The sequence below is a fragment of the Anopheles maculipalpis genome, chromosome X (assembly GCF_943734695.1).
Source record: "Anopheles maculipalpis chromosome X, idAnoMacuDA_375_x, whole genome shotgun sequence".
In the NCBI taxonomy this organism is placed as follows: domain Eukaryota; kingdom Metazoa; phylum Arthropoda; class Insecta; order Diptera; family Culicidae; genus Anopheles; species Anopheles maculipalpis.
This window is the reverse complement of record NC_064870.1, coordinates 17075648-17099561: the sequence shown is the minus strand read 5'-3', so window position 1 is coordinate 17099561 and position 23914 is coordinate 17075648. Positions and strand designations below refer to the sequence as shown.

The 23914-nt window shown below is 40.4% G+C and overlaps 1 protein-coding gene across 1 annotated transcript in view; it reads right to left on the bottom strand.

The window, feature by feature from the left end:
* LOC126562094 (kinesin-like protein Klp10A) overlaps nt 1-23624 on the bottom strand; it is a 51421-nt gene extending 27797 nt beyond the window's left edge. The window contains exons 1-4 of the mRNA XM_050218515.1: nt 23506-23624; nt 6130-6341; nt 1798-1845; nt 361-523 (exon numbers count right to left, since the gene is read on the bottom strand). Of these exons, the coding sequence (XP_050074472.1) occupies nt 361-523; nt 1798-1845; nt 6130-6341; nt 23506-23554 (472 nt within the window). The 5' untranslated portion in view covers nt 23555-23624. The remainder of the gene's footprint in view (nt 1-360; nt 524-1797; nt 1846-6129; nt 6342-23505) is intronic.
* Between the last annotated feature and the right edge of the window lie 290 nt (nt 23625-23914).

Sequence of the window (23914 nt, the reverse complement as noted above, 5' to 3'; positions counted from 1 at the left end):
TTATCTCTTATTCGTGTAAAATATATGGATTTAATGATGATGCGGCCGAATATGGGATCCGGAAATGCAAAATCGACATCAACAGCAACATGCTTCTAGAATTTCTAGTTAGTTTCGTTAGCATCAGCAGCAAAAGCTACAACGAATCATAAATAAAAGCCGATCAAGCTCTGATATAAGGAAACAAATCAGTCTTCATGTAGAACGTTTTTTAACAATTTTCTTACTTCGGATTTTCTCATTTGGCGGGGAGTAAGTAGTTATCTATCAGCTATTTAGTAAGCTATTAGATCCGGCATGAACTAGCAGATTATTAAGCTGAAAAAAAAGAATATGCGGAAAACTAACAGGCGTATTTACCATTGACTGTGCGGCCGGCACTGGACGGTTCCAGGCGGTTCAGCTGACCGCCTACCATGGTGAGTCGATTGAGTTCCGAAGCTGCTACCGGTTGTCCCGCTTTGGCCGATTCTGCACGTTGCGCCACCAAGTTTTGGGATCGAATTACAGCTTGCGTTTTGTTCTGTATCGTTTACGATCCAGTTGTTGTATTTGTGTACAGTTTGATTGAACACCGGTTGATTGTTTGTTGTTTAGTGTACGCATCCGTTCCGATGCAAGTTTTGAATGAGCAGTTTGATTGATGGTTGTTTTTTTTTGCGGCACACGAGATGCAAAGTTTCCATACACAGTCAGCAGAACGTGTTCCGATGCATTCGTAGTATTCGAGCAGGAGCGATGAAAAGAAAACAGAAACATTAGATTACAAAATTGCAATAACAATGTATAAATGCATAAGATACAAAAATAAAAGTTTTAAAATGTATAGTAAAAACACATCAAACGGTGACATTGCACACCATGCCATAGTGTCGTGTTTAAGTGTTCCAAAGACAAAAAGGAAGAAATCTTGTGTACTACATGTATTGGTGTCTGTAGCTCAAATAATGAATTTCATACAAGACATAAATAAACATAAAATATCTAATAAATCCATAGCAAACAATAAAATAATAAACAAACAAGACCAGCGCGTACTAGAGCAAACACAAGAACAGGTATGTCAAACTTACGGCCCGCAAGTGAGATAATCGAATAATGGAACTTTTTTTCCAACTTGGGCCATAATAATTTTGACAACACCAGCACTAGGAAAGCTTTCAAGTGATAAAACAGAAGAAACTAAAATTAAAAATAACCTTCTCTGCCAACCATAACGCTAAGATTTCGCATAGATTCGGTTTGGGTTAGTTTTGGTTCATCCTAAGGAAGCGATACATAATAAATACAATCTAGCTTTACCCCCAGCTCCTTGTGACACTTTCGGAATACTGGGCAAAGGGATGTCTTGTACTACACGTCCCTTTTCCCAATTCATTTTTACCATTACATTACTTTAATTTATTTATTTATTTTTTCGAAGATTTCATTTCTAAGCAATACGACCATGGCGTTCTGCCAAGATAGCAATTTTGAGAGAACATTTTACGCTTTCTCTTAAAAATTGTTGAACCCAAGTGAATAGAAAATTAAAGAAAATAAACGCTTATCTCTAACAACAGAAGCGCGAAATGAAAAAAAAAAGACGGAACTAAGTGACAAACAAAACGACATTGAAGCAGTAACAGTCGGTGGTGCGCAGGTGGAAAACCGTGTGATATACAGAGATCGCTACTACTGCCCGGAAGAGTGTGAGTGATGTAAATAAATTGCCGGAAGTGGAAGGATTTCGATGCAAAGGAGAAGGTTCTTGCTGTGATGAAGAGAATGTGATTTGTGTGATGACTAGCCGCCTACCGTTTGTTCTGGCTGGGAATCCTCTTCGTCTTCGATGGAACTCGAACGCTATCAGCAGGATGGGTACGGTTGTTTAAATTAAGGTTAAGATTAGTTGTGATGAGGTTGTATGTAAAATACATTATAAACCAAAGAAAAAAAAAAGAAATGAAAAAAACACACCCACACACGTACATACGAACACAAAAATGTACGATGTTAAAGGCATAATAAAAGGGTCGAACAACATAATGTTAAAAATATGTTTAACGTATTAAAACGAGCGATATTTGAAACAAAAATATGTGAGATAGTTTGCGTGAGAATGCATAAATGACAAAAAGAGAGGGAGAAAGAGAGAAAGAGAGAGAGAGGGAGAGAAAAAGATATAGTTAGTTGTTTGAACATGAAACAAAGATAAGATGACGGCGCTCATGTTGCTAGCAGGACGACAAAGGTGCCGGTCTTCACACGACAGGACCGGGGTTCGAATTCCATCCGGAGCGTTCCCCCTTAGTGAGGACTGACTATTCAATTACGTGGGACCAGTAAGTTTTAGTAACCCACATAAGATGGCCGACGTAAACTTAGAGGTCGCTCAGCCAAGAAGCACAAGATACCAAGTTTGAACGGTATTGAAAGATCGAAATGTTTTTTTTTTTTTTTTCCTGTGCATTTGGTAATTGGCCAACCGAACATATAGTGAAATTGTGTTTGAGCATACAATCTCATTTGGATCCAAAGGGGTCTCACAGTGATTTAGATTATTATAGCAAGATGGAAACATAAAAAAAAAGTTCATGCTAGTTACATTAGCTACTTCTGCATAGTCAACAAGATGTTGTATTTATCGAAAGAAACTTATTGTCCGTAATCGATAGAAAAATCTAAGTACGTGACGTAAGTGGCAAAATTACATAAACTCGGGTTCGTTAATCCTCTTCTGTCCTGATTCAGATCGTAGGATCTCAGTGATCGTTCCTGTTCTGTCGAGCATAGAGCTACGACTTCAACGCCTTTCCCTTGTCTTTCCGGTGTGCCCCAAAGTAGTGTCTTAAGTTCTTTACTATTTATCCTTTTTGTCAACGATATATCTGTTCCCGCTACCTGCGGATTGTTTTCTCATGTACGCGGACGATCTCAAGCTGTTCCTTCCCATTTCTTCCTCCTCTGTTTTTTTGCTCCTCCAACATCATCTTAACAACCTATTTAATTGGTGTTCAGTCAACCGTATTTCGTTATCCCTACCCAAATGTAATGCTATTTCTTTCTCCCGGTCTAATCGTCCTATTTGTTTCACTTATACATTTAATCATGTCCCTCTCACGAAGGTATCATCTATCAAAGACTTAGGAGTGTGGCTCGACGAAAGGCTTTGCTTTGCTTTGCATCATGACAAAGTAATAAGCAAGGCCTATGGTCTTATATGCTTTAGGGCTCTGTATTGCGGTCTAGTGAGACCGATACTTGAGTTTTCAAGAATAGTGTGGTCGCCCTCATCTACCTCATCCAGCCTCAGGTTCGAAAGATTGCAAAAAGCGTTCACACGCTTCTCATTTTCGAAAATCTTTGGCCATGATCAGCCATTAGCTCCCTCTTTATCCTGCTTGTACTGCGACGCACTCATGCCCAGGCCTCCCTGCATTGCTTCCATCCTTCTTCATGAAGTCGATCTTCCCTTTTTACTTTCCTCTTTTTTTGTTTTTCTCCTTCTCACCTATCTATTCCTGCTCCTTAGTTTATAATTTAGATTTAAGATTCTTTTTTTTTAAACCAATGGTGGACAAAATAAAGTTTACAATCACAATTACAATTATAAAGCGCATACTAATCCTAAGTTATGTTGCTTGTGTACAAGCAGACAGTTGATGTTTGCCAGGGTACCTTCTCGATCTGTTGCTCCACATTATCCCGCTGCTCGTGCGCCTGTTTGGCGCCAACCATTCCTCCGTTACGATCGTTATTATTTATGTCCTTCCGTTTGACTCTTGGTACACGCTGTGGCGCCACACGGGCGGTCAACGGTTGATCAGGATCATGGAAGTTGATTTCAAAGTATATCGGAAACATGCTAAGATACACCTATCGAACCCCACTGTTGTGTAGAATAGATTGCCCTTGCGTCACACACAGCGAGCACCGAAAAAGCGCAAAGAAAAAGCTAACGTTAAATATGCTTTTGCCACTTAAGAAAGCGTACATCCATTCACAAGGTTCAGTAGAACTTCTTAAATCGACCGGATACAAAAAAAAAACAGAATCGTAGATCATAAAGTCGATTTCACCAACAAGAAAAATAAATAAATACGTGCACTCGCGACCGTATTCGAAGTTTCACTGGAGCTTCTCTCTTTCAGGGCGTACACCAACCTCGATCTAGCGTTCGCTTCCCCCCCAATCCAGTGTGTTACCATGGATGCAACCGTTTTTCGGTAGTTTGTTTTGTGTTGGAAAAAAAAACTCGCATCATAGTGTTAAGGGAAATGGAACAACAAAAAAAAGCATGTAGCTTAGATACCTAGTTCTTCCAGCAAAAAAAAGTACGCTTGTGTTTGCGTAATCTAAATGCCAATTCTCATCTCATACCACCCCGGCATAGTGGCGGCGATGGGGCTTCTAACCGAGTCAAGCTCGGCAGGGAAGTGTGCTACCTTAACTACCGAAAGCGGACCGGATCAGCCACGTTATGAGTAGCTTGTTTTGACAACGAAGAAAAAAACTAGACTATTGAAAATAAAATGACAATACGGCAACGTGCCGTCATAGTTAATAATAAATAAATAGTGAAAACAAAATGATGACTGAACAAAAAACATGGATTAATTTTATCTTCTACTCGTTGTTCGCTCAGGCTGTGAATTGATAAGCTTGATAATTTAAATGACGTTAAACAGATAATATCTTTTGTAGTGATTTTGTATTGTGCAATCAATCATTGGAACTAAACATATTTTATGCTTACTTTTATATAAAAAAATTCTCTGAATAACGTTTTTGTCCTACCACACCTTTTTTTTAAATCGATGGATAACCCTAAGAACTGCATCATAGCATAAAATGACATCTGTTACTAAAATAATAATATTTAAATATATCACAAAGTCCAACGCGCATGATGAGCACAGCGCCTGTAACGCTCCGCGCAAGATTTCCGTGCGAGAACACGTCAAATGACACGACCCTTACCAGTGGCACTATTTGCACAAACAGAGTCGGGCAAGAGAGAAAAAAAACGAAACTTTAATTTCTTAACACAGAGGGAAGCTACACCATTAGAAGCACATTAGTCCTAACCATTCGATGCGTAGCTCGGTTCATATCTAAGGTACCAGCTTGATGTGTGTGAATGACCGATACCAATGCATTCCCAACCCCCGCAACACCGTAGGGCATATGCTCTTCTTCTTCTTCTTCTTGGCTTAACGACCTCTGAGGTCATGCCGGCCATCGAAATGGCTTACTTGACTGCCGACACCACGTATAGTTGGTTAATCAGACCTCACTACAGGGGGACGGTCCGGATGGGATTTGAACCCCGGTCCTGCCGTTTGGAGACTGGCGCCGCTGTCGCCTATACCACCGGGCCGCACGCACACGCAAACACAACCCAAATCTAACGAGCTAAAAATAGTATCACCTAATGTCGCCGTTCTCCCTAGCTGTCTCGCTCTGAAGGGCTGGAGTCCTTCATACTTCTCTTTCGGTTTTACAAAACCACAAATAACATTCGCACTAGTATAGCCTTGGGTTACAGACTAGGGTACTCATTGATAGCCTCTCGTCCTCCTCTGTATCTCTGGGAGATGCTGGTTCGAATTCAGCATACTCTTCCTCCTTTTTTATCGGTCCTGCGCTGCTGCGTCTAGGCGCGCGCGCGCGTTCCAATTACTATTGACTGCCGATTGCCCATGTGTATAGTATTAGTATAATCGGATCTACCGGGCACAGCCTCTAGAAATAAACGAAAAAAATGGTAGAAGGCAGAAAAAAATGTCGGAGTGTGGATGGAGCGGGCTTTTCAAGAGTGTACCCTAGTCGGTAGGTGTAACACAACAAACCAGGCGCGTAATAATTTTTACATTTTGTTTGTATTTTTCAGTCGATAAATGGCATTTGATTTTTTCGTAACACAATTGTGTGTACGGTAATCCGCAGAATAGTAAAACAGAAATCTTGATCCACACAAGGATCCTGAGATGTTTCGCCACAGGAAAAGGAGAAATTCACAAAAAAAAAAATCTAGACAACATACAATATACATTTGCTTTTCATTTTTGGTATCTCTAACCCCAGGGGTGTCATCCGCTACATTCTCTACGACGGAAAAGACAGACGGCGATCCATAATACTTACGCGTGCTAGGTTGGCAGGCGCGGGCGTACTCTTTTGCGTCTCGGGAATTTCTTCTCGCAACGGTTCCAGCTGATGCTGAAGTTTTTCGTTCAGCTCGAGCAGCATGTCGATCTCGATCTCTTTGCCCTTCGATTCGCCCCTTTCGTACCATTCGACCGTAACCGAGCGTGTGGCTTCGTGGAACCGTGACACGATTGCCGTATGGATTCGGCCTGCATAAAATAGAGAAAGAAAAAAGAAACGGGAAAAAATAATAAAATTTGTGCACTTAGTCAAACGTCCGAAAGTAAACCGTAAACGGGATAGTTATTGAAGGAACAGGAAATAATGGTGACAGAATTACATTGCTTCCCGCGGGAACAGTGAGCACAGCGAACAGCATTGCTGCTACGGTCACTTTTCTTTTGCTGCTGAGTTTTCAATTGGAGCCTTGATGATGGTTTGGCAGCTGCATCGGAGGTGTTGGTAGCACAGCTCGGGTTGCTGTTAGTATCGATGGCCATCGTGCTAGTGCTGCAACCTGTTGCAGGAGCTGACGATGAGCCGCTTGCACCGTCAATGGGAATGGATCGTCCACTGTCATCTGGGCCTGGGTTGTCTTGATCTTCAGCACGCTTTGCTGATCGTTTACCACCCCCGAATAAAGTGCTGAGTCGCTTCTTAAACCACAGCATGGCACTTCCTTCAAAATAACTTTACACAAGAGCAGGCAAAACTTATACCACCCACAACACTAAGTCCAAGCTGGGATAACTCTCTTAATAGCGAGCTGTCTCAATGTTTTCTCAAAGCACAATAAAACACACAGCCGGCACCGCGCATGTTAGGTCAAGGATTTGATTAGCCAACGATGTCCACCACATCGAGTGTTCTCTTCGTAACTGATGCCAATCATCGACTATGATACCAATTGTGTTAGTAGCTTTGGCAAACCATCCAGGGTGCGTGGTACTTGCGGACACTCTTTCCGGGGTCTCACGCTCTCGCTGTCTCACTTTTACCGATTTTCTTCCAACCTTCCTTTCAACAACAACAACAAACTACGACGCGCGTATTTCGATCCGACTACCGATGTAATACTTTATATCTCTCCACCGATCATCGGATATGTGCGGTTGTTTTACGGCAAATGGAAGATGAAATGACCCAATGACACCAATGTGCAGTGATCCGCGATCATCGATGCTGTTAGTGGGGGGGGGGGGGGGGAGAGGTGGTTCCAATCTTTCTCTGTCACTGCACAAAATATGGACGTCTTTTGGCAATTGATTCACGCCTTTTTTATACAAGATGTAACGTGCAGGCGTATGTATGTGAGCGTTTCTTGTCGGACTGTAAATTTCTCGTACACTGATCACCTTGCTATGTGCACGGTTGGCTAGTATGACCAAACGCAATTGGTTGTTACATTGATTGGGGTTTGCTTCTTTAATTGTGAACAGTAACAGTCACAGCTTTCCCGCTAGGGCGACCTAATGCACGTTCCGTCCAATGTCTACCAACGGACGATGTCGACTGTTTCGGGTGCAAGTTGTGAACATTTGTGTCCTGAAGGACGCCTCCACCCGACCAGAACAATTTCCATGTGTTCGTGGGTAGGGAGGACACATCACAACCACCCTTTTATAATGGCGGAAGGTTTTGCGCCAGTCAACCGTGAATACTTATTTGGGCAGCTGATCGCACGCTCCCCCCTCCTCCCAAGTGAACAGGAGAAGAATGGGAGGGGGAGGGGGGGGGGCAAGGGGTCACAACTGCCATACTTGGCCTCTCTTTTTCTTCTCCATGTTAAAGCGTAGCAATAGCGAGAACATATGCATGAAAAAGGGACAACCGTGCCGATGTTAAGGACCTCTCTCTGCGTGTTGACGTTTATGGGACCAAACAATATGACCATAAAAAGGAGCGGTTGAGGTATGGGGAGAAGGTCGCAAACGTTCAAAGAATCCCTTGTTACTTCTTGCTCTGTTGGTTTGTGTGACTGTGTATGGAGTTGTACTTGATGATAATATTTGTGTGACTCGAAGCGCGGATAACTGCACAATGTTCCTGCTGTTCCATTTGTCCTCTTCACCATTACTTAATCATTGTTTTTATTTCCTTATATTCATAGCGTTTGAATTTCGCTTCTTTTTTCCGTGTAACAAGGCGGTGGATCTACTTCACTGTTCAAATCTGCGCCCAACAAGCACCACACAGAGAGTAACACAAAACACGTTTTTGTGTCGATGGATTTTATTCCTAAAACGCATAAATAATTTAATTTTAAGTCAAAATAGTAAATAAATAATTGTAACAAACATTCTACAACAAAAACAAAAAAAAATCTTCTTTTGTAAGTGCTGAAATTTTGCTTGGAGCCGTACCACTTTAAAATCAAATAAATATTTCAAGCTTCTTTTTAGTTAAATAAAACACTTTTAATTTCCATGCATTTCCGTTAAGTTATCCTTCACTAAAATGTAACTGTAATTGTAACGGCGACTCGGCCGTGACCAAAGGGAAGGACATCTGCGGGTAGGCTGAGATCGCAAAATGGTTTCGGCACCGGATTAGTAAGTAAGAGTTTTGCTCTAATTTCATACTGCCGCCGTTATGGTTATCTGCACCATTCATTTCAAACGCTTCAGCCTGGAAGCGTATGCGCCTTCGCCCCTCGGTTCCCAATATTTGATCAATAATTCAGAGCGCAACGTTTCTACGAGCGTTTTCTGCCTACCAGCATGGCAACATTACACTTTTACCACAAAAGCCAAATTATTTCCTTTCCGGGCTGCAACCCGTCATCGGGTCCATATATTTAATTTTGTTTAGCTGTTGGTTGGGGCATGGAAAACCCGTCGTAAGTGTTTCACCACACAAACGCAACTTTCCACCATGTCAACGTTTGTTATTGTTGGGTTTTTCTAGACCATTTAAAAAAATCCTCAGTTTTTCTTTGTTTTATTTAAAATTTTTACTAATGTTTATGAATATTTCTCCACCGTATATAATTTCCTTTTTTCATTTTCCCAAAAATGTGGATAATCCGTTCAGTTTGACACGATATTCAACTTACCTGATGACCATACAAAAACGGAAAATTATATCCACGGAAAAGAAATATCTATTGTATGTTGGAAAAATCCTTTACAGAAAAAAAAACGATAACGTTTGAAAAAATTTGACTGTAAAACCCTGTAAAAAATTTGACTGTATTTCTTCTCTCTCTTTCGTTCTTTTACGTTGTCTCTCTGAAACACACAAAAACGCTCACGTTCGTTTTCTATACCAATCAACGTTGTATATTAATGTATCGAAAATGGAGACACAAACATGTAACCAACTGTTCTTGTGTGTCCAACACGCCAAATACGAATGTAATAGTGTGATACAACATCTCTAACGTAAAAAAATAGATTACATGGATAATCGGCTGCTTCATCATTAATCCTTCATTACATAAAATTCAAAAATGAACACTAATAAAAGATTGGATATTCAGTCCTCATTACGGGTTCGGTCCGCGCTTGGGATTTGAACCCCGGTCCTGCCGTTTGAAGACCGGCGCCGCTGTCGCCTATACCACCCAGCTATACCTAGTTGAGTAAATTCATTTATAACGCAAACACAAATGACTTGCTTAAAACGAAACTCCAAGAAAAATGCCATATGAAAACCACCGAGCCCGCCGCTCCAAATGTAGAGGCATTTACTTATTGAACTTAAAAAAAAAACCTTAGTGTATATACAGTGTTTTACATTAGAATTCTTACATTAGAGTACTTTACATTAGAATAAGACCATTTCATTCGTTGAATTATGAAATCGATTCTATTTTATATAATAAGAAAAGCATAATCAAACAAGAGTGAGGCCTTAAAATAACACCAATTTAATAACAATAACCTTTTTTGACAATACGGCGCTGGACCGTCATAATTAATTGTAAAATAAATATCCTTTTTTTAATTGCTAATGATGAGTTTTTTATACGGCGCTAGCTTTTAAAATTATTTTTTCAGCATTTCATAGTGTTTCTACGGTCATTGTCAATAAATGTTTTAATGGTTAATACAATTAACAATTTTGAAAAAATAAACAATCCAAACAATCTACCTCTGCGTTTAGCACATTGTTTTAAACATGGACACACTTATTCTATGACCTGAGAAACACTGTATTTTGAATGGTAATTAACACTAGAACTACCGTACCAGCCATTTTACCATACATTTCCATTCAATAGCATGTTCACTTCTTTAGAATGTTTTGTTTCTTCGAATTAAAATTGAAAGTCTAATCTAATATTGATAATAAATTAAGTCATGGGCAATTCTATCTTAACCAGTCATTTTGACTGGTGCGTTTATGGTACGATGAACAGCGCGTTTCAATGCAAATTACTCACAAAAAGATGATTATACATAACCAACAGACGTCACCTCTTCTCCCATTCCTAGAAGCAGGTGGAAAACGCGGATGCTGGGATGTTCCGTTCGTTCCGCCGTCCCTGCGGCTTCCATCTCCTCGATAGTATCAAAACGGTGTCCCCGAAGTGACCGTTTTAGCTTGCTGAACCGCCAGAAGTCGGCTGGTGCCAAATCTGGCGAATACGGCCGGTTGTGGAACAATATGAGTGCCAGTTGTTGCGAAAAACTCCCTCAAAATGATGGCGCCGTATGAGAGGGCGCATTATCGTGGTACAAAAACCAGCTGTTGTTTTTCCACAAATCCGGCCGCTTTCGCCGAATGGAGGTTCCGAAAGGTCTCGTAACGTCAACCGACGGTTGTGGACCACAAAATTTTTGTACACATTTTTGTTCGACACAGATTTTTCCCCGAAAGGCTTTTTGTAACATCCGCAATGTTTCCGCAGCGTTTATTTTACTGCTCCACAAACTTGAACCTGGTCAATATGGACAAAAACACTTGGCGCAGGTCCGAATAACAAATCGTCATTGCTAGCCGGTTTAATGTTGTCACTTGAAACGTGGCAGAACTGTCAAAAACATACATATTGACAAAAGAAAAATAAAAACAAGGAGCTTCTTTTGGCGCTCGCGAAATTTGACATCCAATGTCAACTTACTTTCCGGACACAGTAGTATTCCTTACTATATAACTAAAAGATTATATATATAATATATGAGAAATAAAATATCATTTTACAGTACTATAAGAAACAAGGCTGATGCTTTGATCGTTTTGCTGTAAACAATCTGAATTTTCTAGATTGCAACACAACAGGATAAACTATTGATTTGTTCTGTTTGGTGGTTTTTCAATGGTGGTATAAGAAAAAACCAATCAAATGTGCATTAAACCAAGTATACGAGCTTAAAAAAATATGGGAATGTTTGTCAGATCATAAAAAAAAAAACTATTTTTTTGAATGACCTGGAGACTGCTCGCAGCAGAGTTGTACACGCAAAAATCGCGGTAGTTCTAGTGTTAATAAACAACAACGGGAATTCGTACCACGGGAAGTTCGTAACATGGACTGTCTGTGTCCGATCAGCCCTGAGGAGGATGGGCCTAAGAAATTTAAATTGAATGACGAACTATATAATGATTTGCTAAGAAATTGCAGCGATTGCAGTGACTATTCAACTACGTGGATAACAAAAAGTCGTCAAGCGAAAAAGTCGAGGCAGGAAATTATTTTATTGCATTGATTCACAGGATCCGCAAGGACGATAGTGGGAGTTACCTTCCACGGTATTGCTGTACTAGGAGGGCCAACAATTGAAAAGAATTGAGCCCAACACAACCTATATTCTGATGTCCGGAACATTTCGAGGGTGCGAACATTCGTTTTAAACCGAATCGATTTTTTAAACGATGCTCCTGTAGTCCACTTTAACTTCAAAAACGTCACACTGAGAGGCTATAAAATTCAAAAAAATACTTTGCATACAATTTAACCAAAAAGTGTATGCTTCTTCAACTATTGAAAAACTAAACGCACCAATTGTGAATTTCTTTTCCCAATCAAAAACAAAACCAAAAGCCAATTAGGCTTTTGTTTTTGTTCGTATCGTCTGACGGCGACCTTGCGCGTTTGCTCGTTTCTCTTTCTTCTCCCCTCACGGGCGGTTTCTGCAGTTGCGCAAAGACCGTGAGAGGACTATTTTTGGACTGCCGCGACAATATTGCCAAAGCAGAATGCGAACGAAGGCGGCTCTTGGTGTTGCAGGCGCCTTAAAGGGAATCCACACGGTAGGGTATTGGACAGCAACAACAACAACAAAAAGTGCAGGAAAATAGTCGCTATTTCCACTCACACAAACAACAATCAGGCACACTAAAAAGAGCAGCAGCACACGTGCAGTAAGCCCGTATTGTTGGAGAAGTGCAACACAGCGTGAGGAATACAATTATCGTTTATGGTTGCCGGTTGCTTTCTTTTAAATAACGACGGAATAGCTGTTAGGAAAAGTGCATAAAGTTTGAAAATAACAAAAAAAAAAAACTCGTATCCTGTTTGTCCTTCAAAAGCGAACAAATACACGTATACGCGTTCGTGATCAAACTGTACACATTACCATAGAGTGACCCACCCGTTTTGCTCCTTGTGTTAATACTTAGCAAGGCTTCACACAACTACTGCATTGCAAAGTGCAGCCCTATGCAGGGGAACGCACACACCAAAACAGCAACCAATGTCGCGCGCGGACGTATGCAATTTGCTTCGTCATTGCACATACACATACAGGGTCACGGTCACCGATACGTGCGCCAGCCAAATGCCCAATCATGGTAACTAGTCCGGCAAGTAGGAAGACCATAGGGAGCCGATCAAACGGCGGAAAGCGTTTCCTCGAGATACTTCTTCCCCTCCCCCCCCCCCTCCCATGTGTGAAGAATATTTTAAAGGTGTACATATTTTCAACTTCCTTTTTTGGATTGATCCACTAACACAAGGACCCCTTTTTCCCCTGTATGACATCACCTTCAAGGAAGGTGCGACAGAAAGGGTTAACCGGGTACAATAAAAGCAATCAATTTTATAACAATCTCGGTACGCACACTGTCCAATCACAATCAAATAAGATTGTGATGCGAAATAAACTAACTTTACCGCCCATCGGTAGACGCTAGATAAATGGCTTATTTTTATTGACTTCGTTTTATGAGGATGTAAATTTCGAAATCACCCAATGATTTCGAATAAAATGTAATAAATAATAATGTCATCGTGCATCAAAGATCTCACATTTCTCCCGCACGGTGACACGCCATTCAACAAATAAATATATACTAATTTTACATCCTGATTTTACTGCGTGCAATGTGCACCGTCGATACAACAATCGACTATCTCTATTCTGGTTGGACTGCGTTTGTAAATAGAAAGACTTGGGCAGTAATACGCAACGAACCCTTTCGTTTTTGTTTTTTAAATTAATTTTACTAGTTTTATTTACATTGCAATCAGAAACGACCACTGTCAACTGATTGAATTTCCTTTTAATGCCAAATTTCAACAATTCATACTGAAGCAATCCCCCCCCCCCCCCCCCCCCCACAAACTCACCATTATTTTACATAATGGAAAATTGAGTCATGTCAATACATTGGTAAGCTAATGGGAAAACTTTCTATGGCGCTTTTTTCATATTTTTTTTTGTTTATTTGGGGTAAAGTAGGAACTATTATCCACAACAAGCGTAAGCTTTGTTATTTCTGGTGAATCGATTGCAGGTGTCATTTTACAACAAGCTAAATGCAAGATAATAAACTCGTATCTTGAGTCATTCACAGGTGACTATTTGTAAATGTTTAAGTAACAATGTACAGTTCATGTTGCACAACTTCTATAGCGTATAATATCTCTAATATCTCATTAAAATTTCACCTATTCACTACAACGCAGTTGACAATATTTACTGTGTGAAAAAAATACAGACAAATTTTAAAGCTTTTTCTGCTCTCCATAATCAAGGCACGGTATTGATGGTATTCACATTCCAAAAAAACACACGTCGGTTAGTTTTCCGATACCTGGTAAATGATTGCTTTTTATTCCATTTTTTTTTCTTATCATATGTTTCCAGTGCAAGAAAGCTGCTGGTTGGAAAACGAAAATGGTGTTATAAACAGCTAACGAGTAGGCAATCCGTTCTACCACACTGCATTCGTAGTGTCGGGGAAAACAAAAAAAAAGAAATGCAAGCCGATTAAGGAAACAAGTGTGTGAGAGAGAGAGAGAGAGAGAGAGAGAGAGAGAGAGAGAAAGAGCAAACGAGAAAAAAACTAATCTATCACATAAACAAGAAACAAAGGGGGGAAAACCTAATCCATTCATCGATAAGTTCATATCTTTTCGTCGCATCGGCAATTTTCTTCCCATTACAAGATGATAAAGCGAGCACTCGCAAGAAACATACAGCGATAGGAAAGAAAAGGGAAGCAACCACTGTTCGACCACTGAGCCTTCAAACATCTGGTGAGTTCTCTTCGGTGGAAACTTGGTCAGCGAGTAGCGTCCTACATTGCACGTGGAAAACGATGTTTTTTTTTCTTTTCTTTTTTTTTGCTGAGGTGTGTGTGTGTGCCTTCATGTGTTTCTTTGATTTTTCCTCTTTACCGTATGTGCACATTCCATAGACATCGCCCGAAAGCATGGGTAGGATAAAGGAAAACAACAAAATAAAAAACGAGCGCCTTGTAGAATGAACTTTCGAATAATTTTGTCTTGTTGTCTTGGTGCGCGACTTGCTGGATGGTTGCATAGACATGTAAAAATTCTAAAACATTCAAAAGAGCAACAGAAAAAAAAAGAAATAAATATGCGCACCTCACACGAAACGAAAGAAGACAGATCTCGGTGCGCAAGGTGGAAACAGCAACAACAAAACCAAAAATGGAAAGCTTTAATAAAACAAAGCTAAAGACAGAAACGTAGGCAACTTAAGCAGCAAAAATACGAAACAAAAGCTCACCCATAAAACCCTGCCATTATGCAAAGACAGCCATTTTTTCGTAGTGATCGTAATCTAAATCCACATGGACAGCTGCTATGATCGAATGAAAAATAATTAAAGCATTCGAAAATCAAACCAAAATAACTTTTTTACTCCTTAAATGTGTTGAAAATCGTAAGGTAGCGAGGTTTTCAAAAAGGATAATGGCTACACTAATGATCAGAACTTCATCATGCGGGAGAGGATAGCGGATCAGCACCAACACACCCTAATATCGCCAAAAGTCGCTTTTAAGAGCAAAGACAGAATAGAAACAATTCGGCAAAGTGAACTTATTTTAAATCCTAGCAAAGTTTACCTCGCCTGTAGGCTGGTCCAAAATGACAACGTCAGGTGATTGTTGGATGCGAAAATGTCAGGTCGCTTTGCTACCACCAAGGGTTTGGGGAGATGAGCTTATCGATCTTTAATCTAGAAAGCTTCGGAGTTGGACTTTGGGAACCATCTTCGATAGGCAACAGAGGCAGCACAAAACCTCGAGTGAAAGATTGTAACGAGGCGTCAACTGAAATTAGTGACTCTGCTGTGCTGCGGTTGCCAACCGGTCACACCTCAGGCCAACCTTAGGAAACTTCTCTAGTCAAAGCAATCTTCGCGACGGATGAATCTCGGCTTTTATACAACATATGAGCCTGAGCTATGAGCTGTACGGTGATCGCACCACCATTGTGCTTCGAACTCGATTCGCTAGGCAAGCGAATCAGGAATGGGGCTAGTCATGTCATGAGAATGACACCAGACGACCTAGCCCGTAAAGCATTATTAGAGCGCCCTCCTTCCGCCTGAACCGTTTCGCCGTAATGAGGACTAACTATCCAACTACAGTGCTGTGCATTCAAAATCGGACACATCGAATTCAGCCATTCTCCCTGCATTTCAATGCATTTATTGGTTTCTTAGAATTGTAAAACATCATCAAAAGTGTGCAGGTTGCTTCTTCTACTTCCCTTCTACACGGTGATGTGAAAAAAGAATTGAAAAAAGGTATTTTTTACGAAATGATGCAGTTCAAATGAGAAAAGTCTTCATACCGCATTCAAAGTCAGACACCTTTAAAATGTATTTGAAAACAGCTATAATTATATTTAGTAGCTTTTCCATGAGCATCTATTGCAGCCTGCAATCTTTTCGGCATACTTTGGGCCAATTTCAAATAAAAATATAAATAGATTTTATGCCATTCTTCGTTTACTATTTTCACCAAACTTTTCAAATTGAAAAGTCTGCGTTTTGCAACATTTTTTAGTTTTTACCAAACATGCTCGATTATATTTAGGTCTGGTGGAGGAATTGCTAACACTGATGGGCCAGTTGTACAACAACCACATTCGTGTTGCTCATGCCTTATGCTTCGGATCATTGTCCTGATAGAAACATATAATCATCTGCAATACCCAATTGTTCAACACTTGGCTCAAAATCTGCCGTGTTTACTGTTGTAATGGTAAATTTACCATTAAATTCTTCATCAGTTTTTTTTTTCACACGTAGCGCCGAACATCAGATCCGTAGAGATTAATTTTTGTCTCGTCCGTAAATAGAATCTACAAAACAATAGTAACATACAAAAAACCATGAAAACATACAGTACTGGACAAAATAAATCGTACGCGCAAATTAAAAATGATCTTTGAGGAGTATTTTCTTTATTTTCCAGATAAAAACCATGATTTATGCGGAAGAATTATAGTATTTTCACTAAAGTTTTAAGTATTGCAGAGAAAAATATTAAAAATAGCTTTCTATCTTTACAAGAAGTTGGCCAACAGTTGGTTTTTGCAACCGCATGGACAAAATAAATCATACACTTAAAAAAACATTTTTTCATGTCTTGATAATTAACTAACGTTCTGGCACCACTGTAAAACTAGCGGCTCTGTGGCTTATTTGACAGTTCTTTTACTGGAAAGCTAGTGGATCAAAATATTGCGTCATATGAAAAGTGTAAAATGTCAGCAAAAACAAATTTCGCTCGATGTGAGAAATCTGGTAATAAGCGATCGCAAAAAATGAATTGCTTTCCGAAAAATTGCTGAAAAGTATTCGATTTCTATTGAGCCTGTGCAGCATATCTGGAAAAAACACGAAACCTTTGGAATTGTGCGCAACTTATCTGGACAAAGACGTCATCGTGTGACGACCCGTCGAGATAATGCGGGAATTATTCGATTGGAGAAGCAAAACCCTAAGTTGTTTTCCAGGGAAATTAAAGAAACGATGAATCTGAATGTCGATCGCCGTACCATACGCCGGCGCCTCAACGAGAGTGGTTTGAAAAGTTGCTTGGCATCGAAGCGCCCTTTCATAAGCATGCAAAACAAGATGTGAATATCAAGAGGATTATGACCGCAGATGTATATATTACCTAGTTGAATGAAAATTTGGAGGTTTCACTATTGAAAACTGGCCTAGAAACAAATTACATTTTTCAACAAGAAAACAACCCGAAACATAGGCCAAGAAAACAACTGCGTTCTTTAAATCTAACAGAATTAAGGTGCTCGAATGGCCACCCCAATCTCCCGACTTAAATCCGATAAAGAATTTGTGGCGTTATTTGGACGATAAAGTGGGCAAAACATCGATCTCCAACAAAGACGACTATTTTGATGTTTTTGATGATCTACGGAGTCTCGTTGAAAGGATGCCTTGTCGATTGAAAGCGGATCGGTGCTGATGGCAAAGGGTGGTCATACCAAATATTAAGGGTTAAAAAATAAAAGGAGATATTTGAAATAAGCATATATTGTGATTAATAAATCTGGTGTATGATTTATTTTGTCAATCCCATTGCTCATCCTTTCCTGAAAAATAGTATATATTTAAAACGTCGTGCGTAATTCTAATAACTTCACTTCTACAACATTATTGCCTAATATCATTGTTGTAACTATTACATTGAAGGAAATATTGAGCTTGTAGAAAGAATAGTTAAAGCATATGAATTATTTTGTCCAGTACTGTATGTTTGAACCGTGTTAGATCCGATTACCTTCGGCCAAAATTCTATATCTTTGTCCATATTCACTTTTTTGCAAACTCGATCCGAAGCACTCTATTCTTCTCCGATGTAATTGTTTTTTTTTTTTATTGCAACCCTTCCGAACAAATTTTGTTTTCCTTTATAAAGCCGAACTGTTGAAGAATCTACATCAATATTACGAATATTTCTGATGTTGTTTTTTTGTATTCAACATAGGTCAGGAAGGGATTGTTTCGTATTTATCGAATAATGTGTCGTCCGTCTTTATCATTAATTTTGCGTTTTGATTCGTTGTTTGGTGTTTTATTAGCAATTCTACCCTCATTATTATATTTTTTCATCATTTCGTGGACTGTAGATTTGCTAATATTGGTGATTTCAATGATTCCTCTAACACTTCTACCCTTTTACATGTTAGAAATTACAATTTTTCTAACTTCAACAGTTGTTTGCTTCGACATTGTTGAAACGAACTTGTTCTACCAATCACTAAGTCGCTACGGAAAGAAGTGATGCGTTCTAGCTTGATCTACGCTTAATTTGTTCATATCATACGAAAATTCCTAGTAAATCAATGTGATATGAAAGCTTTTGTCATTTTTCACATCACCATTACATCATCATCAAGGGAAGTCCCTTCTACACGGTGAAGAAGCCCACTGTACACTTTTGGTGATGTTTTAAAATTCTAAGAAACCAATAAATGCATTGAAATGTAGAGAGAACGGGTGAATTCGAAGTGTCCGATTTTGAATACCCAGCACTGTACGTGATATTAATAAGTTTAGTAAAATCATTATACGGCCGGGCATGCTTTAAAAGGTTGTTACAGTACGAAGAGGAATATTGCATTGACCGGAAGTCCGTATCGTGACAATAAAAATTTGATTGATTTAATTTGTTTAACAACACCTGACCACGGTGGTGTAGGTGACTGCGGCACCGGCCTCAAACGGCAAGACCGAGCTTCAAATCCCATCCGGACCTGCCCCCATAGTGAGGAACTGACTATCCAACTACGTGTGGTATCGGCATGCCTAATAAGCCAGAGTTCGATGGCCTGCGTGACCTTGGAAGGTCGTTAAGCCAAGAAGAAAAGCAGAATTTGTTTAAAAAAAACTTTTCTTTTTATTTGTTTGTTCTTCATACAATCTTAAATGAATTTTTGTATATTGTTTAACCCAATGCAAGATAAATACCTCTTGCTGGTGGCATAAGGAATGAAAATCCAGCTGAGCCGTCTGAGTCGTCGTCATGTTTGATCAAACAAAAATGCTTCCGGTTCACGGAACTCTCGTGTTTATTTTGTATAGTATGCCTATTTGGCTTAATGAACCCCTCAGCATAAGTGAGATCATCCAATTGCACCCAAAGATGCCATTTATGGGGAAATTTACATTCCTCCACATGAATAACTTGCTTAAAAATAAAACTGACGAATAACTGATGCCTTTTTCCAGTCACGTTTCTAAAAAAAAAGGGTTTACTTGTAATTTTGTGGGTTATAATTTTTAATTAATTTATAATTTATTGCCGTCACCCCCAACACGAAGAAAAGCCATAAATCCATAATACGATGACTTTTGGTGGTATGCTCGTTTCCGATTTAGAACAACTATTTTTATGATCAATCACAATGCAACCACAGCACGATCGCGACGAAGAAAAGGGCCAAACTTGGGGGCGACAGTGCAGAACAACACCATGTGTTTAGCATTTGCACGTTCATTTGGAGCGCATATGCGCACTATAGCAGCCTAGGCTCGCCGGCGCTGTTGCTCTTAAGCAGATGATTTACTCGCGCCATCCATTTCACGATCAGTGAGTGAACGCTTTTTCAGCACGTACGAACGTGTTTAGCACGCTTTCCCCACAGTTGTGAATGTTCCATCCGTTTTCGTTGGTGAGTAATCAAGCCGGGTCTGCCCTCCGTAAAAGATCGGAGTACCGCTCTCGCACTACGTCACCATGGGCCCCGTGTGCGTTGTCCAGATGAGTCATGGACAGCTAACGGCTAGTGCTGGCGCAGGGAACAAGAAGCCAAAGGGAAGAAAAAAACGCCATAAGTGTGTAAGGGTAGCGCAGCACGACTCAGCTCGCGATGCTTTATTTGGGGTTGGCTCAACCATTGCTGCAATGGGGTGGAGATGGGAGTTTTTTTTTCTCCTCTTCTCTGTTTTACAGTTCTGTATTGCTCGCACAACGCCTCTTTACTAGAGCACATGCTCATATGTGTGTGTGTGTTCGTCGGACAAAGCAAAATGTGCGCGCACGCACACTAACCTCCTCACTATCTTCCAGCGAAGATAGCAACGAAATATGAACGTACACACACACACACACACACACACACACACACACACACACACACACACACACACACACACACACCAGGCCACAAGCACACAAACGGTGCAAGAGGAAGTCCAGCAAAGCGTCTCATGATCGCAAAACGCCGGTACAGAACGAACACGGGGGTGAATGAAATGACGCGCAAAGCGAAGGTTGCGCCACCGGATCCCCACCGGAGCACACCACAGAAGCAGAATGTAACAGTGGAAGAGAAATAAGAATAAAAAAAAAAAATAGCGACTAATTGTGCACGCTCTATCGAAAAAGGAAATGAACTCAGAGACAGCGTACCCTTAAAGCCCAAAGAACAAACGGAATGGAATGAGAAAAGCCAGGAGACGACGCATCGCACCGTCGCGTCACCCTACTTGCCCCGCATTTCTTCTGATTTGATTCGACGTTCGTCACTGCCTTAACCATGGCGCGGTGAGGTAAACATCGGACAAATCTTTCTGATCAGTTGATCACTCTACTAGCGAAGAGAGATCTTGAATATTCCGCAGCACGGATCCCGATAACACTCCGGCGATAATCGATAGGACAGGCAGTGGACAGGCCGTTGCCACTATTTACTGTACGCCCGGTACGAATCTGCTACACCAATGGCGATCAAGTGGCGAACCGAGCGATAGTACACTGAAAGAAAACCACCTGTTTCTTACCAGTACCGGGGGAAAAAAGCGAATCTGCGCAATATACAAAGCATATACAGCAACGATAGGTCTGGTACAAAGATACGTTAGAAGCTGGATAAATAAAAATCGTAAGGATCGCGGATTGTGATGTCAAAAAAAATGACATCCCTCAACAAATAGTACGATAATTCAACGTACGAAACAACCAAAACACGAAAACGATTCGTCCTCTCCCAATCTCGGGAGAGGTTCGTCATATATACCGGCATGTGTGTGTGTGTGTTGGTTGCAACTTAAAATAGATATCTCGGTCGCGACCCACCAGAGCCCGCGAGAAACAGTTGTGCGGTGTGTGAGTCCGCGTCTCTGCCGTACATTAAAATGCAGGGGCGGGCTCATAATAATTCTGCCTGGGCACAGTGTGCGAGGCCATTCAAGATCGAGTGTGCGGCTGTGTCTTTTTTTTTCGCGTGGGCATCTGCTCCGTAAGCTTCCCCCACGAATTTCCTGGCAGATCATCATGCCGTGTTGCATGCGCGCGTTCGCACCAGGCCGGTTTGGGTGCGGAGGGACATATTGGACAAATATTTTAGCTGCATGAAAACTTGTCGTTTTGAACCAACTTTGAGGAAGCAACTATTGCAATATCTTCTTATCAAGACGCTTAGCGGCTCAGCTTGATGAACAGTGAAAGTTTGCTATTGATGATCGCAAGTCATGGTGGTGGGCCTCGCCAATCGGCTCAATAAAAGCGATGCCAGCAAACCACACACGGCTAACAGCACCCACGCACACATTAATTATCCAAGGCGGTCGAGTCATACATAAACTGCAATGGATTTATTTTATATGAAACTATCATAAAGGTGCGAACTTTGCCAAACATAGAAATGAGAGCAATGCAATCTAAAGCCTTCAACCATATGGATCTGGAATAAATATAATGTAAATGACGAACATATTCCGCGTAAAAATTAATTTAAATAATTTTTTTTTTTTATTCATAAGGGACGGCCAGGCCGTATTGCTTTAATTTAAATAATATCAGACGAAGAATGGTGTTATTTTCCACCATCTTTTTTTTTCTCTCCAGAAAAATTACATATTCTTCTAACAGTACAATCTCAGAAGGTCTAGGCAATTCTAGCTTGCAGGATGTAATTTATACGTTCTTTCGAACTTAAAGAAATTTCCGTCTCGAACATCTTCAAACCTTAGCTACCGGGATAGGGCGAAAAAAAAAATTCATCTTAGCGTACCAGCCTTTATGGACATGCCGGGCTTATAATCGCTGATCCGGCTTTTTTGTACTGTTAGATAAATAAAATCATTGCTACCGAGGAACGACTCGGATGATTTTCCCAAGTATTGTTGTGTAAAAGACCGGCACACGGCGGGTGTATTCTCAGTCAGGGCAGGTCCGTTGAATTCAAAAATGAAAAAAAAAATCTCAAATTACGAAAGCTCTGGACGGATAATTTGAACACAGTCCGTCCTGTAGTGTGAAGAACGGAGCCGCTATCCTTTGCACCAAGGGACCGTTTGACATTTCAGCACTATAGCTTTTTTATTTATTATAATATATGACGGCACGTCGCCGTATTGTCCCTATGAATTTTATACGAATAGAAAATACTGTGAACGAATAACACAAGGCGACAAAATCCATCGATAAGAAGAAAAAATGAGCGAAGTACCACCGTGCCACAACATCAAAGTACATTCTTATTTATGATGTATTTGTGCTGCTGACTGATACTTTTCTTTCTACGTTTGTTTCGATTTGAACGTCGAATATGGAGTTTAGATTGCCATTGTGGATTGTGGTGCCCAGCTAAAGTTTGCACAAATTTTTAATTGTTACCCTCACTGTTGTGCCGGATTGTAGCGTATCGCAGACAAATGTTACCCTGCACAACTGCTTGTCAATCGCGTACTCGTGACGTCCATACAGCACATAAACATAGACGTGAAAACCCATCGTGAAATGTCCTGTGGGCTACCAGCACATAGCATCAACATTGCATCGCATGCCTACGATGACGAATAGCGAGTGTGTTTATGCTGTGTCGTTGGCACGCACACATTCACTGCTAGCCACATCTGCGGTGGCGTGGGTATGATGCACGTGAGAAAAACGCCAGTGCATAAAATTTGTCCTCCTCGAGAGTGTTGTGGAGCGAAAGTGGCGCAATGCAACTGGATGCAACTGCAGAGTAGCAGTTACAGTTTTCTCCGGTTTGACTAACACGAAGAAAAACATAATCTACGGGATTTATTTTTGGATACTGGCTGGCGGTTGCTGCAAAGAAAGTCTATGGTTTTCTTCAACCGGCGCTGTGTGAATGTGTTGTTACACGTGAACAGTAGGTGCATCCACTTGATGGAAAAAAGGGAAGGCAAATTGTAACCATTATGAAATTAATTGTCAACTTACCATCGCTTCGCATAATGTACACGACGTTTCCTTTCTCGAACAGATCCATGATGTGTTGATTGGATTGATTGAATGATATCCCCTGTCCTCTCAACTGTGGTTGGATAAGAGCATACGCGATTCTTTACAACTGTATTAAACACAATATCACAAACACCAAATATTCGGTACAGTCGCCTGCAACACAGTAGGGTAACACTAAAGAGCACTAACAGAACACGGACGCCTGTGTGAAGTCGTTAGGGGTCTGCAACTGGAAAGAAAATTAAAACCATAAAAAAGAATGCGTTAACTAAATTCAATCAAACCAACCATGCAAGTACTAATTGCGAAGGAATAATATATAAATCTACTTTGCTGAAATATTCAAAACCAAAATCATAGATTTAAGTGATTGTTTTAGTTTCTT